General features: G+C 42.5%; 2 protein-coding genes across 9 annotated transcripts in view; one reads left to right on the forward strand and one right to left on the reverse strand.

Annotated features, from left to right (window-relative positions):
* The window catches only part of SERGEF (secretion regulating guanine nucleotide exchange factor), a 464,594-nt gene that overhangs the window by 276,158 nt on the left and 165,800 nt on the right, over positions 1–22,636 (forward strand). The window lies entirely within an intron of this gene.
* KCNC1 (potassium voltage-gated channel subfamily C member 1) overlaps positions 1–22,636 on the reverse strand; it is a 156,536-nt gene that overhangs the window by 4,766 nt on the left and 129,134 nt on the right. For 5 of the 6 annotated variants that reach the window (XR_012639850.1, XM_074954899.1, XM_074954898.1 and 2 more), the window contains exon 2: positions 16,704–17,637. Coding sequence is in view for 5 of the 6 variants with exons in the window: in XM_074954899.1 (XP_074811000.1) it covers positions 16,704–17,637 (934 nt within the window). In the remaining variant the exon portion in view is untranslated. The remainder of the gene's footprint in view (positions 1–16,703; positions 17,638–22,636) is intronic. The other variant, XM_074954900.1, reaches the window with a different exon arrangement.

Consider the following 22,636-nt stretch of genomic DNA (forward strand, 5'->3'; position numbering starts at 1 on the left):
CTTATATTTTCAAATACACAGAATGGTAGTACACATTTTAGGCGGACGCACAGCATATATTATGTATGGGAATGTGACAGCAGAACATGGATTTTAAAAAACAATCCAGTTTCTGATTTATTCTGTGACATATGCAGTTTTTGCAATGCCAGCAGAGGATGCTACAGATGGAAAACAATACAGCAGCCCATGGATTTTGAAAATAAATTAAGTAACGTTTACCCTCTGACTGCAAATAATGAAAATGTGTCATTAAATTTGTCCACTTTACTCCACATGTCCCCATGAAGATAGACTGAGAATGGAATGTTTTCTGTATGTGATTTGCTTCACAGTCATAAAACAATTTAAAGTGCTCTTACAAGATTTGTAAAATGTTTTCAAAGTGCAAATTAGTATATTGAGAATATACTCAAAATATGGCACAGTTCAATAGGGACTTTTCAGCTAAAAGGAGGGGAAAACAGTCAAAATATAACCCGTCCACAAGAGCTAAACTATGTGCTTAACTGAGTGGGTGCAATTCAGAAATTTGCAGCAATCTAAACCCCGGTTGCACAATGCTTATTATTTAGTTACTGTACGGCACACACTACAGGTGATCCTACAGTTCTTAATGAAAGGGACAATGCACCAATAAGCTTTATTTCAACCCCCTTTCCAAAAACACCTGCTGACTTGCTCCAAACCCTGTGCAATTTTGACTATCTATTTTTCACTGGAGCTGAGGCCAAGTAAGAAAATAGATCCAAGTCTACATAGAGACCCTACAAAGAGAGAATGCATTAAATAGGATGAGCAAACCTTCCAGAGCAATAATTTCAGGATGGCACAATGGATAAATAATAAGCAAGGGCTTTTTGAGATTATAGCACTCTTCTCATTATCATATAAAATGATCTGCACTGATAAAGACACACATGTATGGTATGCATACTATTGTATGGAATGTATACTGTTTATGTACATACATGCTAATTGCATTTCATGTCTTGGTTTTTTCCCCAAGCAGATAAAGTGTTTCCCCACATAATCAACTCCATTTTGCAACGCTCCTACTGGTACTGTACCTTCTTTTTCCTTCCTGCAGAAGTGGTCAATTCATTTCCCCATAGAATATGGTGATGGCAGGGTTTTTTGTTTGTTTTTTTGACCAGCTACGTTTATTAATACATCAGACGCACTAATAGAAGCAACAGATACTTTCTGAAGATGATGACTAATGATGACTAATTTGAACAGGTTTCTGAAGTTTCAGGGCATAGATTGATTGCAATTCCTGTGTGTGAATAATATACTTCTATTTCATGCTCCTGTTTACTTTGCACAAAAACCACACAATTACCTTAATAACCATGACATCACATGATACTGAGCTGCTACTTTAAAACTCACACTGATAAATACTGTGAACTTTGCTATTCCTTAAGGGGATCAGTAATGCAGTGGGTTAGTGTACTAGTCTTCACGTCTACAGGATAAGGCCCTGATGCTACAATGAGTCAAGCATAGCGGGGACACCTATACCTGCATAGAGCCCCACTGTTTTCAGTGTGGAGCTCATTGCTGCACTGGGTCTTAGATTATATTAATTATTAGAGATAGTCCTGAACCAAAACTGTGTATCTGAACATTAGGAAAGTTTGGATCCTTCTCCAGATCAGAACTGTGTGCTCTGATTCATATCTAATAATAAGCAATAATTTAGATAGCACTCTAAAGCACTCTGCAAGTACAAGCTGAAATGCAGACTAAACCCACGGAGCACTACATCCATCCCTAAAATGCAGCTACGTCCTGGGTGTAACACATCACTATTGAACAGCACACACCACAGCCATTGTACTTCAGGCCAGGAAGTGAAGCATGCCTCATCCAATTGTAGTTGCAGAGAGAACTTAGGCAGAATTACTCGGCATTTGGCTGAGACATTGGAGTTAACAGCCTACTGTTTCCAAAACCAATACGAGATTGTCAATGAGCACAAATGGTCACAACCTCAGCATTACATCTCATCTGAAAGACACAACTCCCATAGCATACAGAAACCTAATGCCTTGGCTCCAGCTCAGGTTACAAGTGAAAATGAATTTGAGAGCATCACCCCCGTTCCTGGTTGTTCATGTCATGAAACCATCACTAAAGCTCTGCTCAAGAACTCAATGGAAGGGTTATTGAAAACTAAGATTGAGGTGCATGGCAAAGCTATGCCAGGAAGCATGTACAAAAACTGCCCACAGTATATGTGATACAATTTATTTTCTTGCTTTCATTAGCATTAAATTTACTCAAATGTTACAAGAGTTTTCAGAAGTAATAGACTTTCACATATGAGATTGGACCTATAATGTCTTCAGTGACACCCATACAACCCACCTGGTTTCAGGCTGCCTCTGACCCTGTATCCCCAGTTGCTAATCTCGGAGCATTTAATGATTTTTAAATGCACATTGTTGAATAATTGCCGCTTTAGAGTTTTCTTTCCATTCCAGGAGTTCCTAAAGATAAGGAACTGTGGGCAAATCATTCTTCTGCAATTTGAGCTACAGATCTCTGTGTATTCTGAAACCTGTTCCACCCACAGTACTTGTGTTGATGTCAATGGCTGTGCTACGCACGAGACATGTAGGCTATGCCATTGAGATCTGCACTGTGGTAATTAAAATTGCAGTGCTAATCACAGATGACAAGTTGGCCTATATTTGGGAGAAAGGGACGTCATGGGCAGAAGTGACTGTGGAGGGAAGTAGATTTCTATTTCTGTGAATAGGGGACTGAATTATCGTATTTTTTTTAGACAGTCTTTAGTATCAGTAATGGATTTACATGCAGAAATTTAAATTTCAGCCCAATCCATACGTAAGTTAATACTCAAAACTCCCATTGTCTTCACTGGGAGTTCTGTGCATGCTAAACATTTTCAGTAGTGAGGAGTAAGTGGCTGATCCAAAGTCCACTGAAGTCAACTGCAGTCTTGCCATTGACTTTGGTGAGTGTTGGATCAGAGCTTACGTGTACAGCTAAACTTGGCCCAAATGTCACTTGCAGCATTTACTTTAATTACACATTTAATTTCAAGGTACAGAGTGGATTGTGATTTTACTGTAAGGTAACTAAACGAATTAGGGCTTGATCCTGCACCCTTAAAGACAATGGAAGTGATGCCTGTAGCATCATTTCTGGTTTATATTTTTGGATACATATTTGTTCCAAAAATGGGCATTAGGCTAAACTTGGCATAAAATAATATCAACCTGCACCAAATTATTTTTTCCATCCGTTTAAGATTTTTTAAAATATTTTTGTATGTGAAGGATGCAAAATGGCTTCACAGTTAACTGAAATTTGCACTGTATGCTTTGGTGGGCCAGATTAAGACCTGATATTAGTAGCTCATCTCCGCTGATGGAACTGGAGATGTGCTTGTTTTGCGCCTAAAGGCAAATTCATGACATGGGCGACATGGGGGCAATATTTTCAAATCGCCCTAATTCTCTCCAAACAGGACCAAGATTTTTCAAATAGTTCCTAAATATTAGTAAACCTTTGGGCAAAGTGGGGCCAGTTTTTATGGTCCTGCTCTTGTTCCCATTAAAGTCAATTGCAAAACTCCTGTGGATTTCAATGGGAGCAGAATCGGGCTTCATGTTAATAATAAAACCTGAAGCCAGGGAAATTGTAGTGACCTTTCCAAGGAAAGATACTTGGTCTCAGGGAGGAATGCAATACCAGGGAATCATATTCTACCTGTTGTCTCTTGTTAGATTGTAAGCTTTTTGGAGCAGGGACCGAAAAGGTATTCTGCATTTGTACAGAACCTAGCACATTGGGCCTCCGGACTACAACTGGAGCTCCTAGAGCATTACCGCAATAAAAAAATTGTTTTACATAGAATGCCACTTAGATTTTGTTCTTTCTAAAAATCTGTAGCACGATATACCCCCAGATTAAGATATCTAACAAAATGCTGTATTACTATGGGAATACAAGAGCACCAAAGAAGCTCTTTCCATCAGATAATGGATGTGATAGGACTATTCACTGAATCATGGTATAATTCATAGTGTTTAGCTCTTCTAGGGCTTGATCTGAAGCCCGCTAGATTCACTGGGAGTCTTTCTATTGACTTCAGTGGGCTTTGGATCAGGCCTATAGAGAGGTTTCTTCTCTAGATCTCCAATTGCTTTACAAAGGAAAGCAAGTATGACAACCCCCATTTCTCCCAACAGGAAACAAAGGTACAGAGAGGTGTAGTGACTTGCCCAATGTCACACAACAGGTGAGTCTCGGGAATAATCCTAGTTCAGTGCCTCATTCCTAGGACTAAACTGCCTTCAAATGCTTATTTAATGACACAAGCTTTTAAAAATCCTCCATATTCAGCTGTCTTAGATATGGGGAGAAACACCAGCAGATCTCCCAGATAAGTAGTTTATTGCATCATTTATCTTATTGGGATCCTTGTTTTAAATTTCTTCATCCCACCCCTCACCCCCTTTAGGAAACTGCCATTAAAATGCCAAGGACTTTTCCAGACAAAAATTAGATTTCGAAATACAAAGATAATGGTACAAACTAATAAAAGCCACCAGGAAACTCAAAGGCAAGGCTGACAGTCCAGCCAAAACACAGATCTCCTCTCCCGTGTGTGTTGTGTCTCTACTGCTGTGCTTTGAGTGGTGCGCATGCAGGAGGAGGGTTATAACGGAGACTGGCCATGCCCAGTCTGTGGGCTCTCCTCCTTCCCAATGGCATGAGCTATAGACAAAGGTTCAAGGGCTGCCACTTTGACTTCACTGCCATTGTTGGCTTGTGCTTGAGTTAGAGCTGTGAGAAACATTTGTATTGAGCCTGCGACCTACTTGATCTGAACCCTGGACCCAGTTGTTCACAGACCTCAATGTATCAGTGCATCCATGAGCCTCACTCTGTGCTTCTGAGTGCTGGGAAACATATGCAGAGGTGGTTCCTGCATTTGGGAAGCCCAGCCAAATCCTCTTTTCCTCTTGCCAAACTTCTTCACGCCCCCACCAACTACCCAGTGACAACCGAAAGAACCCTTCTTATCTTAATGTCTTCAGGCGGTGTGGGGTTTTTTTGTGGGGTTTGGGAGGCTCCCTCCTTTAACTCACCCTGTCTTCAGAGCTGGGAAGTGGCCACTTTCCATAATAGCAGAGTCTGTGGGGTTGGGCAGATTGAAAGGGCACTCACTGTGGGTTGTTGCCTTCCCCATCCCTTACGGGATTTCCTGCCAGGCAAGGGTGCCACCTTCATGACCCGTGGGGCAATAAGAATGTGCCACTTCAACTGAAATGGGGCTGAGATATGCTCCCATAATTCTTAGCATGATATCCAAGGAAATCCTGCACGGTAGATTTATGGGTTGTCTCTCCCAGGGCATGAGCATCAGCAGGGCTCCCTTGCTATTATGCTAAAGAGTCTGGGGCCTCATTAGCCCTAGATTAGAGAGCTAGGTACCAGGAGACGTAGGGCTGTTTCTTCAGCTCCCACATAACTACTGGAGGAGGAAGCAGCATATCCTGCCCTCGTTCAAGGATTGAAGGAGACAGTGATCCACTGTATTCACGTCTACTCCCCAAAGACCAAACCCTGCTGAAGGAGCAGCTGCTTGGTACCCCACAAAGACCCAGAGGTGCAGCAGAGGGATACTCTTGGCCCCAGAAGGGGAAGCAGCAAGACATTGCTCTATCTCAAGGTAAGAAAAGGGGTCTTGGGTCTGGATGCAGGGATAGGGTGGGGAGGGGGAAGAAATGGCTGATTGTAGGGAAGGGCTAGTGCTGGGAGGATTCTAGTTACTTGAAAGATGAAGATCTGCTTGCTGAGGGTGTCCAGTCTAACTGAAACCTCCAAGCAAACCTTCGAGCCCTTGCAAACCAAACCTGCAGGGTTCAGTTGGTGAACCTCCACTTGCCCAGAACACTGCAGGGTTCTGATAGTCTTGACTTCAAGGGAGGCACCAAACAGATGTGGGTATAGCCTGTGAATGGTCCCACAAAGTATGGACTCAAACACTTATTAAAGCTCTTTTGGATCTCAATTCTGGCAAGCGCGCCTATCTTCAGCGCCTGACGCTTTGCTCCACTCCCAACAGACAGTGTCTCTTAGATGAACACTGCCTATAATCCCCATTGTGGAAACAGCTGCTCAGCATTTAGCCTCTTTGCACTGTTGCATCAGAGAAGGTAAATCTAACTGAAATGCTGTGACTGGAGGAGGGACCATTACACTGAACATCTATGGGTTACTTTATGGTTCCTCTTTACACCATTCTGGTAGTGTAAATGGGCCATAATAGACTCATAGGCGCTAAGTTCAGGATGGACCATCGTGATCATCTAATCTGATCTCCTGGACACCCCAGGCCACAGAAAGTCACCCACCCACTCTCGTAATAGATCCCGAACCTCTGGCTGCATTACTGAAGTCCCCAAATGATGGTTTAAAGACTTCAAGTTACAGAGAATTCACCATTTACACTAGTTTAAACCTGCAAGTGACTTGTGCCCCATGCTGCAGAGGAAGACGAAAAACCACCAAGGTCTCTGCCAATCTGACCTTGGGGAAAATTCCTTCCTGCCCCAAATGTGGAGATCTGTTCCAGGGGGTGTGGTTGGAGAATTGCCATGCTCTGGCTATTCTCAGCCACATGGTCAGTTAGGTAGTTGATTGCAAATTCAAGCAGCCCTGAGGTTGCTGTAGCTTATGGTGGGAGCTAGGCAAACCTTTAGGCATCCCCACAGTAGGGAAAGTGTAAATGGTGACTTGTAGTCAACTTTATCTCCCATCCTCCTCATTTCCTGTGCTGAACTATTAAGAAACGGCCCTTTTTTTATGTAACGATGATCAATCTGAGTTCCAAAGGAGGTTGTAGAGACCTGTAAAAGTGTAGGACCAAATCCTGGGAGCTGCTGAGCACCTGAGAAACCCACTATTTTTAATCTCTGATTGGTGGAATTGTCTGTCTTGCAATGCCCCTTCCTCCTGCTGGTGAACTCTTCTGTGTTTCCCCACAGTTGACGAGAGGGTCAGAGCATGCCATAGAATAAGGAGTTATGGGAATAGATTATGAATTGATAAAAATACAACCTTGCTGCTTTAGTGTCTGGGCAATTGTCAATTTGAAATTAAATATATCTCACTTGCAACTAAGAGCGAGATTAGAAGCAATAAACCTAATACTGTTTCTCTAGGAAACAAATACAAAAATACCTCTCAGCCTCTTTTTATCATTCCCTCCCAGACCCCACAAATAACATGCAGGTGACAATCAAAAGCCTCTGCCAGGATCTGATTCAACAAAATATCCATTTGGCTTCCACTCTAGACCATGCTAGGCTACAGAAAGAATTTTTTATGGACTCCAGACCCCTGGGTAGGGTTCAGAAACATGGATCACAGGCGCAGAGGTTTGTTTTTGTCATTGCTAAATCAGGCCCTTAAAATACAAGGGATATAACAACTACATGAGATTATCTAAAGAATGATGGGGAAGATATAATAAGCCACAAGCAATTGAAATGATGAAATTATGGCGTGGAGGATATGGATGGAAGTACAGCACAGAGAGCGTGGGTTTGAGTCTTTGAAAATGAGCTATGATGTGCTAAGATGGGAATCACTGATTTTTAAAACAGCAGGTCTCTAAGCCAGTATGTTTGGGACATTTTCTGCTGGAGAGCAATGAAAATTAATTGTTTTCCATGCAGACTATCTGAAAGAAATAGCACATTAGCTAGATCGTGCTTTCTTGCATCGTGTACTTACTCTTTGCATTAATACCTTGTGTCACAACCCAATGGCGTTACCTATAGTCTGTGACATTCCTTGTCGTTTTGTATTTAAAGAACAGTATTGTAATCTCCTCTGCTGCCCAATATGGAGCTCGGGTTGATGGGATTGGAGAAAAACTTCACAGAATAAAATGTGACAGTCTGTAACATACACAAGTTGCAAGCAACATACAATAATAACAAGTAAATGTTAACAAACAGAACGAGAGAGAGAGAGAAAAGAGAGAGAGAGAAAATGTGAAGAACATGTAAAAGAATTCATTTGTTCCTACACAGCAACTCAATTTCATTTTAGCTACCCCAAGATTTTCATGCTTTGTAGAGAGTCAGATGTAGTTATCTTTAACAAACACCTAAATATTATTTTACTGTATATTTTAAACTTATTCTGAAGTATTCTTGAGTAGATGTCACACCAACAGACTTTACGTTGGTACAGCTGAGAGCAGAATTTGTCTCCTCTACAGCAGAAATTTGGAATAATAGACAAATTCCCAGATGCTCCTCAAACCCGACCTACCTCTGAATATTTACTCACCACCATGTTGAAATGGGTCCCTCCAGGTAAGGTTGTCCCCCAATAAAGGTACTCCAGTGAATAAGATGACTGCCTCAGACAACCCTGATTGGCCAACATTGTGACATCACTGTCAGAGAATATCACCTTCAAGAGGCGTTACTTCCTGAAGTGAGGCGACAGCATGTTGGCTTCCTGTCTGTTGATAGGTTTGGAGGCAGGGAGTAGGTATAGGAGCATGAATAGATCAAGTGCTTCTTGCTCTGAAGATACTATTGGAAAGGTGTATAACACAATGGTGAGAGGTGTTGCTCCTGGAAGCGCTGCCTTCCAAAGAGGTACATTGCAGTCCCTGCTAGAGATGGTCCACCAATTCTGTACACTGATCCTGTACTTTTGTGAGTCAAATTAAAATCCTAGTGATTCCATAGACTGCAGTGGATCCTTGGGTAGGACATGGTGCAACATATCAGCTCAGTCTGGTGAGCCAGGTATTGGTTCCTCGCTAGGTAAAGTTCGTCTCCCTTAAGATCTTAGAGCACCAAATTGTGGATCTAGTTTAGATTTCAAAAATAAAGAATACAGTATGATGATCTGTAGGGTATGGAGCATGGATGAATGCAAAGAACAATGAGAGCAGAAATGGGTAAACTACCGGTTACTTCTGGTCTGTGCTTGTTTTGTAAAAGCAAATTTTCTTAGAAGTAACAGACAGAGAAAGCTTGGATGGAGTCTAAATCAGGTATAAAGTAAGAGGGTCATGGTGTAGTGGGCTGAGCACAGCACGAGGTGCCTGAGTTCTAGTCCCATCTCTGTTACCAATTCTTTCTGTGGTAGTGGGCAAATCATTTAGCTCATCTGCTTCAGCCAAACAGTGCTCAGATGTAAAAGTTGCTCTATTTTACATCTGACTTCCCATGGCCCAGAATGGCAATTCCAGCCACTGGGGATCAGTCAAGATGGAGGGATGCTCAACCCTCTTTCTCCCAGTAACACGACCTGCACTGGAGGATGGAAGTTGAATGATGTAGGAGCTGCTAGGGCAGGCGTATATCATTGGAGGCTCCCCCTAGAGTGAGGGAATACTTAAGGAGCTGGATCTGCCCGGTTTAAGGCTGCTTTGTGCTGGAGGACTGGCACAAAGCGGGCTTAATGGACCTGAGAATTAGGTGTCTGTGTCTCCATTTTCCCTTTTGTTGAAAGGATATAATACTTATTTGCCAACCTCAGTGGGGTGTTCCCCACCCCCCTTCCAGTGGTGTAGACTGGTGTAGCTCCAAAAGAAGCTATATCAAGTTACACCAGCTGAAGATCTGACCCAGTTTATTTCCAGAGAGCAAGGGCTGAAGCCACCGAAGGGATAATGGGGAGCTATTTTTTGGTTTCACATGTTGTATATGTGAAAAGTGCCCAGCTGACTACTCTGAAAACAGAAATCCTCTCTTTAACCATAGAAAAGGTACAGCACAAGCAAGGTAGAGCGACTTCCCCATATTTCTTTCCTATCTGATTTACAGGCTCCACTTTAGCGGTGAGAGTAGTTCCATTTCCATTCCTATTCAATACTTGACCACTCAGCTAGCACTGCCAAGAAGGGTCCCGGTGGTTTGGGGCTTTGGCCACCCCTTCTCCATTACAGCCTGGACTGAGACAACCATCTTGTTTCAAGTAAGCCTCCTAACAGCCATTGGATGGCAAAAGCTTTCAGCCACTGTTACCCTGACCTGAACCATGGCTTAGCAGACCAATATTCCATTCACAATTTCCTAAGTGTCTTTCAAATTTTAATGGATTGATGATATTTATATTAATTAAAATTCTGAATTAGAACAAAACTATAGTTCTATTGCTACTACAGGAAGTCAGACCACAGGTGGATAATTGCCCAGTGACATGTTTAGGAGGTGCTATTGGAATCCACTGTTCAAGGGATATTACAGAACCCCCTCTGTGCATGACCTACAGGAGACATGAAACCATGACAGGTGCCGGACATGAGAACTTAGTCTTTTTACCTCAAGCTGTAGGAGCTTATGCTGTAGCTGGAGATCCCGGGTTCAATCTTGGGTGACACCAAGGTGATCGTTATTGCACTGTTTTTCTATAAGTATTCAAATTTTGATATTTGGGATTAGGAATTATTAAATGGCGTTTGAATTTTAAAGACTAGAAAGGCCATTTGCAATTCAAAAATGAAGCTGGGGGGAGGGAATCTTCTCCCACTTATACCTTTTGTGACTCAGGCCCAATATAATAGTTTATCTAGGGCAGTGGTTTTCAACCCTTTTTCATTGGCAGACCACTAAAGAGTTTTGAATGGAGGTGTGGACCCGTTTGGAAATCTTAGACATAGTCTGTGGATCCCCACGGGTCTGCAGATCATGGGTTGAAAACCTCTGATCTAGGGTACATAAGCACCACTGTCTTCTGCTGGGGGGTGAATGAGAACTGCTCAGTTCTTTGTGGTTATGTATTATCTGGTGGCTAGTCTACAGCAAGGATAGAAACAGCAACGCTACTACAGTCAATTGAGATTCTTCTTTATCTTGAGTGGTATTTTGAGTGGAATGTTCTATTCCCTTTGTTGCAAACCTGTGGTTTAATGGACCATCATGATATTTATGGGTATGTATACGGCCACAAATTCATGGTACTCGTATCTTCAAAATGTGCAGTGTAGGTTGCATAAAACCTGCTTACGATCACAAACTGCAACTAGTGGACAAGACACCTGATTTTCAGAACCACTGAGTACCTGCAACTCCCATTAACTCCAGCTGGAGTTGTGGGACCTCTGCACTCCTGAAAATCAGAGGCAGTATGTTTTTTGAGTGCAGGTTATTTGGTTTATTTGTGGCGGCGGAAGAAGAAATGAAGCCTAGATCAACTTTTCTAGACAGTGTTTCCATTGATAAAAATTAATCTGAACCCAAAGGTGGCCCCAGATCATATTTAAAAATGGAGATCAGCTCTCTCTCGATATGTTACAATGAAATAAAAAATTCTTAGGGTCAAGTCTTGTCCCATCCCATGCAGAGAGTGGGAGAATTTGGGCATGGCTACTGGTCATTCTCCCTCTCAGCAACAGAGCATAACAACTGCAAAGGCTACGGCAGATGTAAAGGTGATGAACTAGCTATGGAGTGTTGGTTTATTTTGCTCCTCTCCAGCCCTTGATTCCCTTGCGATCCTTTCCCCCACATTCCTCCCAGCAGCAGCCTGGTTTCCCAAGCTCTGCATTGAGTGGAGAATTCAGCCTTCATTGTTTACAATGCTGCAAGGAAGTTACCCAGATTGCACAAATACATACACCCAGGGATACTCTCTATCTAGACCATAGCTCAAATATAGGCAGGGTGCTGAGCACTCAGCGGCGGAGGGAATCCTTATCTCCGGGTTCCGGAGAGCGTCAAAGCACCTGCAAGGTCTCCCTTCCAATGATGTGTATGTATAGAGAAATATAGAGAAAAGGTTTAGGTAGATCCTTTCACGGGTCAGGGAACAAAAATCACCCATCTCCTTTTCTTTAGGTGCTTAACTCTGGTCACTCTCTGTTTCCGTCTGAGTGCAGCTGATTCGTGGCACCAAAATGCAGGCAATGTTACAGACATCAAGTGGAGCTATGGATTCCATTAGTATTTCAGACCCACCATTATAGATTGGCAAACAGCATCATCCAGCTCTTCCTATGGATACTGTAGGACATAACCATAAAGCCAACACATCCTTCAGGCAGGCACACAGGGGTGAGGACAAGGAGAGTCACATGCAATTTTCATAACGAAACCCCCACGAAGTAGTTTGGAGATTTGTTTTGCCTGTTTTGAGGCTTTGTCACCAGCCTGAAACTTGGGCCTGTTTTGCAGTTGTTTGTGATCTTGGGCTGAGTTTCATGTTGTCGTGGGGCAGCATGTGGCTTTGGGCACAATCCCGGTAAAGCTGAACAGTTTAGGTTGAATTCTGTTTTGAGATTTGGGTTCACTTGATTTGTCATGCAGCTCTAGTTAGGAGACCTAATGCTGTCAAAGCATTTTGAGACTCTTGGGTGATATACAAGTGCAAGGGGTTACTACTATTATTATTACTCTTTGTTGTTAATTGTCTTTTTTGTTGTTAGGGGCATGCTTCTGGGACCCAGGCCATCCCAGCTCAGTCTCCAGCTCTGCTACAGACTTCCTGCGTGGCCTTGGATAAGTCACTTTAATCTCATGTTCTCCCAAACACCACTTGTAAAATGAAGATAATACTTCCTTCTACCCACCCTTTGCCTTTCTTGTTCAGTTCGACGGTAAGTCTTTGGGGTAGAGGGTTATCTTTTTCTTTCTCATTGGATCCCTGATCTTGACAGTGGCTGCTAGGTCATATGGCAATACAAATAGTAAATAGCAACAGAATCTGTTTTGGTGGGGTCAGGGCCTGGAAAGGCATATGCTTGTTTTAAAGGCATAGGCAACTAGGCCCATATAGTATTTAGCATATATCAAGTCTGGGTTTCAAGTAGTTTTACAGTCATGCTAGTCATGGGTGAAATCTACTCCTTTGTATCGTTTTGGGTCCAATTCTCCAATCTGCCCAGATCCCTTTGCTACATAAGTGGCAAAAAGTGAATTTAAAGTGGCCAGAGATTGTCCCTGGAGAATTCCCCCTGTGCAGGGGGAATCACTGCTGGCTTCAAGCTGCTGCCATGACTTCACACCTCCTGCCCCAGAAGCTGCCCCCTCCCTGCCAAACATAAGGGAGTGGAGAGACAGGGACATGGTGAGTTGTTGCCAGGAGGGGAAGTGTGGCAGAGCAAGGCTCTGCTGCGACCAGTTTGTCACTGGTTTAGAGCCACCTTGCATTAGTGGCATCAGTTAAAGCTCCTCCCCCCTCCCCGCCCCGATGATTTAATTTAAGCCAGGGCCAGACAGCTGAGAATCAAGGAGCCGTGAGCTCAGGTCCAGTGGAGAATCACTGCCTTTATGTGTAAATGATTAACCCAACACTTGAATGTTCTGTCATGGGCATTTCCTAGGAGAGACTCCATTGCATAGCTCATCTCTTGTCTACATCAGTAGCACTTCCAGTAGAGCAGGGCAGAAAATGGGAGGAGAAATAATGGCATGTTCACAATTTCCCCCTCATTTTTCTTAACATTTTTGAAATGTTCTGACCAGTTCCAGTTTCCACTTAAGAGCACCCCTGTGTGAACGATGGAGTCCCAGACCATGAATGGCCAGAAAGCCATGTCATCACATAAAGGAGCTATTCAGAGTCATAGACTAGGGGCTAACTTCTGCTTTCAGGGTCAGCCTGAGTAAAGATATCAGCATCTGGCCCTCAGACGTCTGTTGACTTCAGTGTGTTGCATGCACAAGACTGAGTACAGCATTTGGTCCACTGCATGCTTCTGAATCTGCCAATAAGAGGGCCCTGTTCTGTAGGCGGCTACTGTAATAGGTGGAACCATTTCCCCCGTTTCACCATCTTGTGAGTTTTTATCACATTGCTATAAAAACAGCATACATAACTGTACTTGATGTCTCAGTCATAAGCAACTAAACAGGCTATATGTTAAAGAATGTGCTAGAGGTACATGTTATTTGTCTTGTATCTCCTACAAAGTTCTATGAAACTGTACTGGAGTTTAACAGATAGAAATTGAAGGGAAAACATATGGATTGGGGTGGATCTCTTGCTGGAGACATTAGCACTAAATAATCCATTTTGGGTTCCTAGTTAATCACAGTTAATCGGTTGTCTGTAACTAGGCAGTGTGACTAATCCAAAGGTTTTACAGTATGTAGAACATTCATTACTTGCACATTATGGATTTCCACGGAATGCTGAGACTCTCGCTAAGTTTCACACACAGAACAGTACCTAGGAATACATGATTACTCTAGAAAGTGAGTCTCAAGATGGATTCATGCACTGGTCTTTCTGATTTGCAGACAAGGCTATGCAGAGCTTGCTTTTAACAGTGCGCCTCTGATCTGATCTGATTTTGCTATCAGTGGTGCATAGTGGTGATCAGGATCAAAACTCCAGTAACATGGTTATGGAGCCCATCTCCATCAGCTGAAGTACAAATGTGTTATAGGGCTGCTGAAAATATATATATGTACTCTTTTAATCAATTATTGCAGAGATGGATAATTTGCTGTCACTATCAGTACTTCATAGGTACTGTAGCAACAGCTGACAGAGCACTCATGGTGACAAAACAGTTCCACATTGAACCAAAGTTACACGTATTCTCAGGATACCGGTGTGGAGTTGAATTGAACTCGCAGAGTTCTTGGGTCCCAAGTCCTCAAAAGTTCAAGGACCAGGATATGTTATTGGAGAAACTTAAAGCAAGGGACTTCTGGGTAAGAAGTCATTCTCTAGCTCTCCACTAAACCACTCCGAATCTGGTGTCTCCCTGCCCACACAACAACTGGGTAGCTGGAGTGACATTCAGTTCTGACCCACCATTTTGTGAGTGCCCTCTTTTCCTCCTGATTTATAGAGCCACAAAGCATCTACTCATGAGGAAGTTACTTCCTTGCCTGGAGATGACTTTGTGATAAGCATTTGCAACCTGAGGGGAATGGACAGATAAAACTGTATGTGTGCATGAAGGGTAAAACAGTAAAGAGACAGTCTATCACATGGAGTGCAGTCGACCTAATGCAATGGGAGAGTTTTAAAACAGAAAAGAAAAAAAATGAAAGCTCTTTACCATCTAAATGAATTTTACATAGTTGCACAAAAGGAAAAAACAAAAACAAAAAACCCAAAGTCACCGTCCACTTCCTCCCACTTTTCAGAAATTAGCACTGGCATCCTAAAATTCACACACAAAGGAAGGTCTCACTTCCTTTGTGCTTCTTTCAATGACATCAACATGCATGGCTATGAGATGAAGAGACAATATCTCACCCATGAGGAGTGACAAACCAGAATTTTCTTCAAAGTGAAAAATGATAAGAACACAAGACCATCATAGGTGAAAGCTAGTTCTTTCAAAATGCCTCTTTGTGACTAAAGCTCAGTCAGAGTCACTCTATTGGTGACCTGTTTTATCTAACACAATACACGCTGAGGGAAGTATTTTGTAACAGGCTGAAGAATGCACACTGTACAGCTGGGCTGGAACCTCTACCAAAATGGTTATGGTGGTATTTTAAGTGTGAGCTGCTTTGAATTTACTGTTTCCATACAGTAAATAAATAGATGATATTCCACAGGTAGAGTAGATTATGGGGTAGAATCATCAGATTGGAGCCCTGTAATTTTATGCTATATGTGAGGATTCTCATAAAACTGAGATAGTCCCATAATTAACCACTAGCCATGGGATATTATAATATATTCCATGGTGACTAGTATTTCTCCCCAAATGTAATTAGTATGAAATTATAATGTTACTCTCATTGGGGTTTTCTTCTATTGCTGACATGAATCCATATAATTAAAAAATAAGACTACCCTGTTGTGAGATTATCACTCATTGCTGTTTACTACAAATCTGCCAGAAACGACCAGTATTATCCCTTTTCCAGTCAGCCTTTACTACTAAAAAGTTGAAAGAGCTGTAGATCATCAACCCATGCTTTCATGAGGAGCAAATATGTTTTAGCTACTGTAGATCAAAACTCTTCATAACTCTAAATGCTAAGCTCTAGTGTAATATAGAATGGGTTGGTTTGCATGCTATGGAGTTAACATCCTTACATCTATAATTGTCTCCTAGTGAGTCATTTTGTGTTAGTGTCAAGAATTTAAGCTATCGTTCTACTTTGCAGTTAATCATCTGAAAGAGATGGGATTGCCTTGTGAATATGCATGTTGGTGTAGTCGTCCCTCCAATTTAGTCGGCACCTAGATCTTTAATCAGATGCACAATACCTGCCGTTTAAAAACAGCTGAAGGGTCACAGCTGGAAACAAATTAAAAAACATCTGGCTTTTTCAAATTCTGACCCCGTTGTGTCAGAAATCTCTGTAAGAGCTGCGTACTCAGCTCCTGCACTGCTAGGAAGCATTCCGCTCTCAGGTGCCTCCCTGATGCACTATAGAGTCCAGCAACATGGCTGTAGAATGCTAAAATTTTCTTCCACTAGATGTAATTGCTCTTCAAAAATATCTTGAACCATGTATTCCCTTGACCAGGACCAAAGTTAAGGCTCCTGGAGTATGATCTCATCCTTAATTTTGCTGAGCAGCCTCCCCTGCGCCATTTGTCCCCGCAACCTAGACTTCACACATGATATTCAATGTGTGGTGGTGGGACTATAATGGATAAATGTGCTACCCATTGCTCTAAGAAAGCAGTCTGACTGAATCTTAAATCTCTACAAGGTATGGAGGTTAAAGATCAGATGGACATTCCTCTAAGAGGTTTCCTACCTGCTCTGTTAATTTCTAAAATTTCTTCTTGGGCCAGTGGGCATGTGTCGCTCTGAGTACTGTGGTGTGGAGAGTTTACGACAGATTTACAATAATTGGGGGATCCCAGCTGGGGTGGCCTCGGGATATGCTTCTTTTTTTTCTTTGGTAGCTTCTGCTTAGCCATAGCTAAGGAGTAATACATTCCGAAATTGTTCACAATGACGGGGACAGGCATGGCAATGGTCAGCACACCTGCAAGAGCACAGAGAGCCCCCACCAGCATGCCTGACCAAGTCTGAGGATACATGTCTCCATAGCCCAGGGTAGTCATGGTGACAACAGCCCACCAAAAGCCGATGGGGATATTTTTAAAGTGTGTATGTTCACTGGCACTAGGATCATTGGGTTTAGCACCTATTCTCTCAGCATAGTAGATCATTGTGGCAAAGATTAAGACGCCCAATGCCAAGAATATGATGAGCAGCAAGAATTCATTTGTGCTGGCACGGAGAGTATGTCCCAGGACCCGCAGCCCCACAAAGTGGCGGGTCAGCTTGAAAATTCGCAGAATTCGCACAAACCGGACTACTCGTAGGAAGCCCAGGACATCCTTAGCAGCTTTGGAAGACAGGCCACTGAGTCCAACCTCCAAATAGAAAGGCAGAATGGCCACAAAGTCAATGATGTTCAAAGAGTTTTTGATAAATTCCACCTTGTTTGGGCAGAAAGTGATTCTCATCAGGAACTCAAATGTAAACCAGACCACACAGACCCCTTCGATATAGGTCAGAAAGGCCTCGGTCTCCGCTTCCCTGTAGTGTCGCACGTGGGTGTCGTTGCCAGTGAATTCAGTCTCTGTTTTGTTCACGATGGGGTTAAATCTCTCGTGGGTCTCGAGGCAGAAGGTGGTGATGGAGACCAGAATGAAGAAGAGGGAGGCGAATGCCACGTACTGTAGAAGGAAAGTCACAAGAGAAATGTTAAACGGTAGATAAGGTACTAGGGATTTGCTTCTGAAACACATACAGAAAGCTGTTGGATTATTACAACTGAAGATGTTAACAGCTGTAGTGCCTTCTGCCTGTAGATTTAAGACATCATGCTTCATCTGCAAAGACAATCATTCACTCAGGCTCTGATTCCTTAAAGCACTTAAGCATATGCTTACATTTAAGCATGCACTTAAGTCTCATTGACTTGAATGGAACTTAAAGTTAAGCACATGCTTAAATGCTGCCCCAAACAGGGATGCCTTCCTGAATTGGGTCTCAGTGACTGCTGAAGTTACTGATGGAAAAGACCCACTAGCTCTCAGAATCCACTTGCTCTAAAGTGCAAGATGTACAGTGGCTGCCATAAAAAAGTCAACATTTATTAACAGTTACCACTGTCTTTTCTGTGAGGTGTAACAGTTATTTCTTTAAGGAGCAATTGTGGCATTCCAGATCTCACTGTGTGGTAGCTGCTGCTAAATGTTGACATTAACGGTGGCTCCTGCAGGTCCCCAGAAGAGGGCAGTGTCTGATATTACAGAATGATGGGCAGCAAAGTTCCATTTGTTTGTGCTGAAGAGACACGGCCTCACCAGAGCCAGCAAAACATGCAGAGGACTGGCCACAAGTCACACTAACACCTACTATTGTAAGAGTCTCCACAATTAACCCCCTCAGCCATCTTTTCCAAACCTTTCCCAGAAAGAGAGAGAAATACAGGGCCAGATTCTCAGCTGGTATGAATTGGCACAGTTTCACTGGCTTCAGTGGAGTGGCGTCCAGTTACATTGGCTAAGGATCTGGTCCATTACCTTGTTTCCCGTCAGAATGTGAGCATGCATTCGAAAACCAGATCATTTTTTTCCAAGCTGCTACATGGTTTCTTGTTTAATCATGTCGCAGTGAAGGTGGGAACGTCCTCCCAAGGCCCTGGGAGAGTTTGAATATTTGTTTTATCCACTTTTGCTCTCGCTTATCCCAGCTTTATCACTGGATGTATTCCTGATTTATGCCAATGTAACTGAGTAGAGGATGAGACCCAAAATGTACAACTCTCAATCACGCCACTTTCTCTGCCTAATCCCCATCAGGCATTTTAATTGATCAATTAAATAAATCAAAACAAAACACCCTTTCCCCACCCCAAGAATCTGTATGCATCTAATAATGTTCTTTGTATGTCAGTAATGGAAGCATCTCTTTGTAGATGCTGGAGATCTGTCTTCCTCAAGTTCAAGGTGTCTACATGTCGTGACCCCTTGACTAAGCAAGACACACGGAATACTTTCAACTGTGCCCGAAAGTACATATGCAACTGTATCAGTTTAAGAGCTATCCAAAGAAAATGTAATGCCCTTGTATTACTTTTATCAAGTAATGTAATCAAAATAGGAATTCAATGGGGTTGGTTTGGTTTGTTTATCGGATACCTGGCCAATACCACAGGGTCAGCTAAAAGAAATAGCTGCCAAAGGAATATACCTTTAAAAATAGTATCTGTGTCATTCTACAAGGCTAGCCTACAATCAACTACTGTGTATTCTTAGTGTGTAGCTAGTACAAAATTACACCTAACCTTCACGGTTAGTAAACAAAGTGAAAAGCAAATATTTGACTTGTCTCTATGTACTTCTTGGTATAGAGAGCAAACTGAACTGTTTGCAGAGGGGTAGGGGCCAAGCTAGCTTGTGCTGGGATTTTCTGCACTCCAAAAACAGGGGACCTGATTCTGCTGTAGACGAGATCAGAGTCCAGCCCAGAGTCACTGACATTAGTCTTGGTGCCGAAACAAAGGATGATCCACCCCCTTCTTTCTCAAACTATCATTAGTTGTATTATGGTGGCACTGAGAGGCCCCCTCTGTGCTTGGTGCACAGACAGACACCTGACAAAGACTTTACAATCTAAACAAACGGATTAGCCCCATTTTACAGTTAGGGAACCAAGGCAGTGTAACTTGCCAAAGGTCACACAGGAACTCTGTGGCAGAGCTTGGACTAGAACCCAGATGTCCTATAATCAGGAGGCCATTCTCCCTTTCCTTGCACCACAATATCTTACCTACATTTTCTTGTAATATTTCCATTAAGTCTAGACGAACTGAAAGTAGCCTTCTGTGGTTCAGTGATTGTTACGGATTGCTTCCACACCCCTCATGGAAAAGGTCTTATGTAAGGAGTGATTTAAGAAACCATCTTAACAGCTGAATGTAGCTGCCAGGACTGTAGTTTGCTGTCAGGAAGAAGAGTGATCTAAAGGTTAGAGAAAAGAACTGGGATTCAGGATTTGTCGGTGTCTATTTCAGCCTCTGCTATAAATTGGTGTGACTTTGGCTAAGGTAAGTTCTCTGTGCCTCAGTTTGCCCATCTGTAAAATGGTTAAGGTAATGAGTGAATTGACTCCAAGGAAAGTTTTGAGTTTTGCAAAGTGCTTTGAGATCCTAGATAAAGAGGCAAAAGCACTGCATACACTTTTGGAGTTTGCTTCGCTGGCTTTACCTAGCATCAGAATCCTCCCTGGAAAATAAACCACAGGCTCTTCTAAGGGCACAAAAGCTGAGATTTGCAGTGCAGTATTTGCGACACTCACATGTATAAATATAATTGAACATCACATAGGCCTGGGTAGGATTAAAACAACAAACAACCCCCCTTCCCTACACCTTTCATAAAGAAATCGGGAAAATATTTACCCTGGGCTCAGATCCTGTCTGCAAAATTTCAGCTTGGAGCAAATTTTTACCCCTGAGTTATAGACCCGTGAGAATAAGAGCTTCTGAAAGGAAGGCTGACACATCTGTAATACTGGAAGCAGAAGCACATGTTTCTAAAGCAGAGACGGGAACAGCACACCATCTGATTGTATTAAAATAAAGCCATTATGCTTTTTAACGGGTTCACGAAGGAGGCCCTTCAAACAGACGTAAAATGCAGTGTGCCTCCTGATGTGCTTGAGTAACTCCCATGAGCCAGTGTTTGCTGCATAGGACAACCTTCAGCATGACCTCCTTGCACAGCAAGAATCATTAGAAGTGACGATTTCTTGTATTAAAGAGAAGAAACAACCAAATCTGACAAGGCGTTTAAAGCCGCTGCAGTGACACACACTAGTGGTGTTGTTGGGAGATAACGTGACACCAATAAGGTCTCCCGCTATTCGTTCCTGCAAATGCATGTCATGGCTTCCTGATAAAGCCAACAGTTCTCAGCCCGTCATTCAGCAGAGCTCTCAAGCATGTGCTGTAGGTTAAGCATGTGCTTTAGTCCATTCTTGTTCAGCAAAACACAACACACTTTAATGTGGATAGATTTACGCACCTGCTTAAAGTTCAGCACAAGCTTCCGTGATTTGCTGAATTTGAATTGGGGTCTCAGTATTTTGGGTCTTCACAAAGGCTCATAAAAAAATCCTGTAGGGATAACATGATGATCAACCTCCCTCCCCCACCCACACTGGTTACCACTGTACATTGTTATAATTACTGCCTTATAGCATTACCAGCAAGGCTGTCCTATAACTCATGTTTGAAAAAATACTCCTTAATGATCTCATTCCTGTTGGTAGTTAGTTGCTTTGAAATCAGATTGGATTTTAAGGGACTGTTTTTTAAAAAGCAGCCTTCCCTTCTGCAGTTCATGTTTTGTGCCATAATAACACACGTATGCAAGAGATAGGATTTGTATGCAGAATAGCCATTTGGACAGACGGATCCTGAACATGGTGGGTTTGGTTCTCAGTTACACAAAGGCTCCTTTATACTACCCAGGCCCCTGTAAATTTCCAGAGGGGGGTCTAATGGGACATTGGTGTAAATGAGAATCAGGCCTGAAAACTCGATCGCCTGCATGCACGACCGATGGCATTTATCACCTGTCCATGCTCTGATACAGATTTTTAGACACTCAAGGTGGAGTAGCTGGCAAGTCAGTGGCTGATGCAAAAATGGCAGAAATTGGAAGGAAAGAACCACTATTGTCTTCTTCTAAATGTTCTTATACATGAATTAAGTGCTATCTGTAAAGTATACTTACCAAAGTGCAAACATAATCTGATCTCCCCAAATGCAATGCAGTATTGTCTTACATGGACCAGTATTCAATGCTATCAAAGAAACTGCAAGGGAACCCCACATTTCCCTCCTACCACAAAGGCTAACAGCTGCTCTTATCTGATGTCCGACACTACGGTGGCCTTATTTTCAGAGATGCTGAGCCCGTATAAATCCCATTGAAGCCAATGGGAGCTACATATGCTCAACACCTTTGAAAACCAGGCCACAGCCCTTTATTCACTGATAATTCCCTCTCCTATTGTCTATCCTGTGAGTTTTCTAATTTTCTTTCTTTCCATTTTATAGTAGAATAACTCTTCTTCACTGTCTCTAAACAGGGTGGGCCAGAAGAGTGGGAATTTTGTCATGTGCCCTTGAGTTATGCAATGGAAACTAACATTTTTTGATACTTAAAGCAAGTACCGAAAGTGTCGGAAAGTGATCAAAGCTCTTTTATCTGCTTGGACACTTGTCACATGTGAAGGATTCCTGCTGACACTGGAGATGCTGCTGCTGACGCTTTCATACCCAGGAGAGTGAAATCTGAGATTTTCCTAAACTGCAGATGGGGAGACGAATTGAGAGGAGGCCTTAAAAGAGAAATTTGCATGAAAATGTAAATAATGCAAAATGTTTACATTTTGGAGGGGAAAAAATGACAATCCTGAATAATCTCTGATTATAGCGGGCCCAAAATTGTCATGCAAATAGTCCAATGAGGCTATTTTAAGAGAAGTACAGAATGAGCTTTCTGCTGGCCCTTTTAAGGGGAGTTCATCGCTATCTAATTTATTTGGCCTCCTGATTTTAAACAAAAAAAAGCGCTCCCTCTCAAACAGCCTGATTCTCCATTGCCCTGCATCTTGCCGAGTCAATTATGCCAGTGCAAAGTGGGTGTAAAATGCTGC

This window comes from Natator depressus, chromosome 6 (assembly GCF_965152275.1).
Source record: "Natator depressus isolate rNatDep1 chromosome 6, rNatDep2.hap1, whole genome shotgun sequence".
Classification (NCBI taxonomy): domain Eukaryota; kingdom Metazoa; phylum Chordata; order Testudines; family Cheloniidae; genus Natator; species Natator depressus.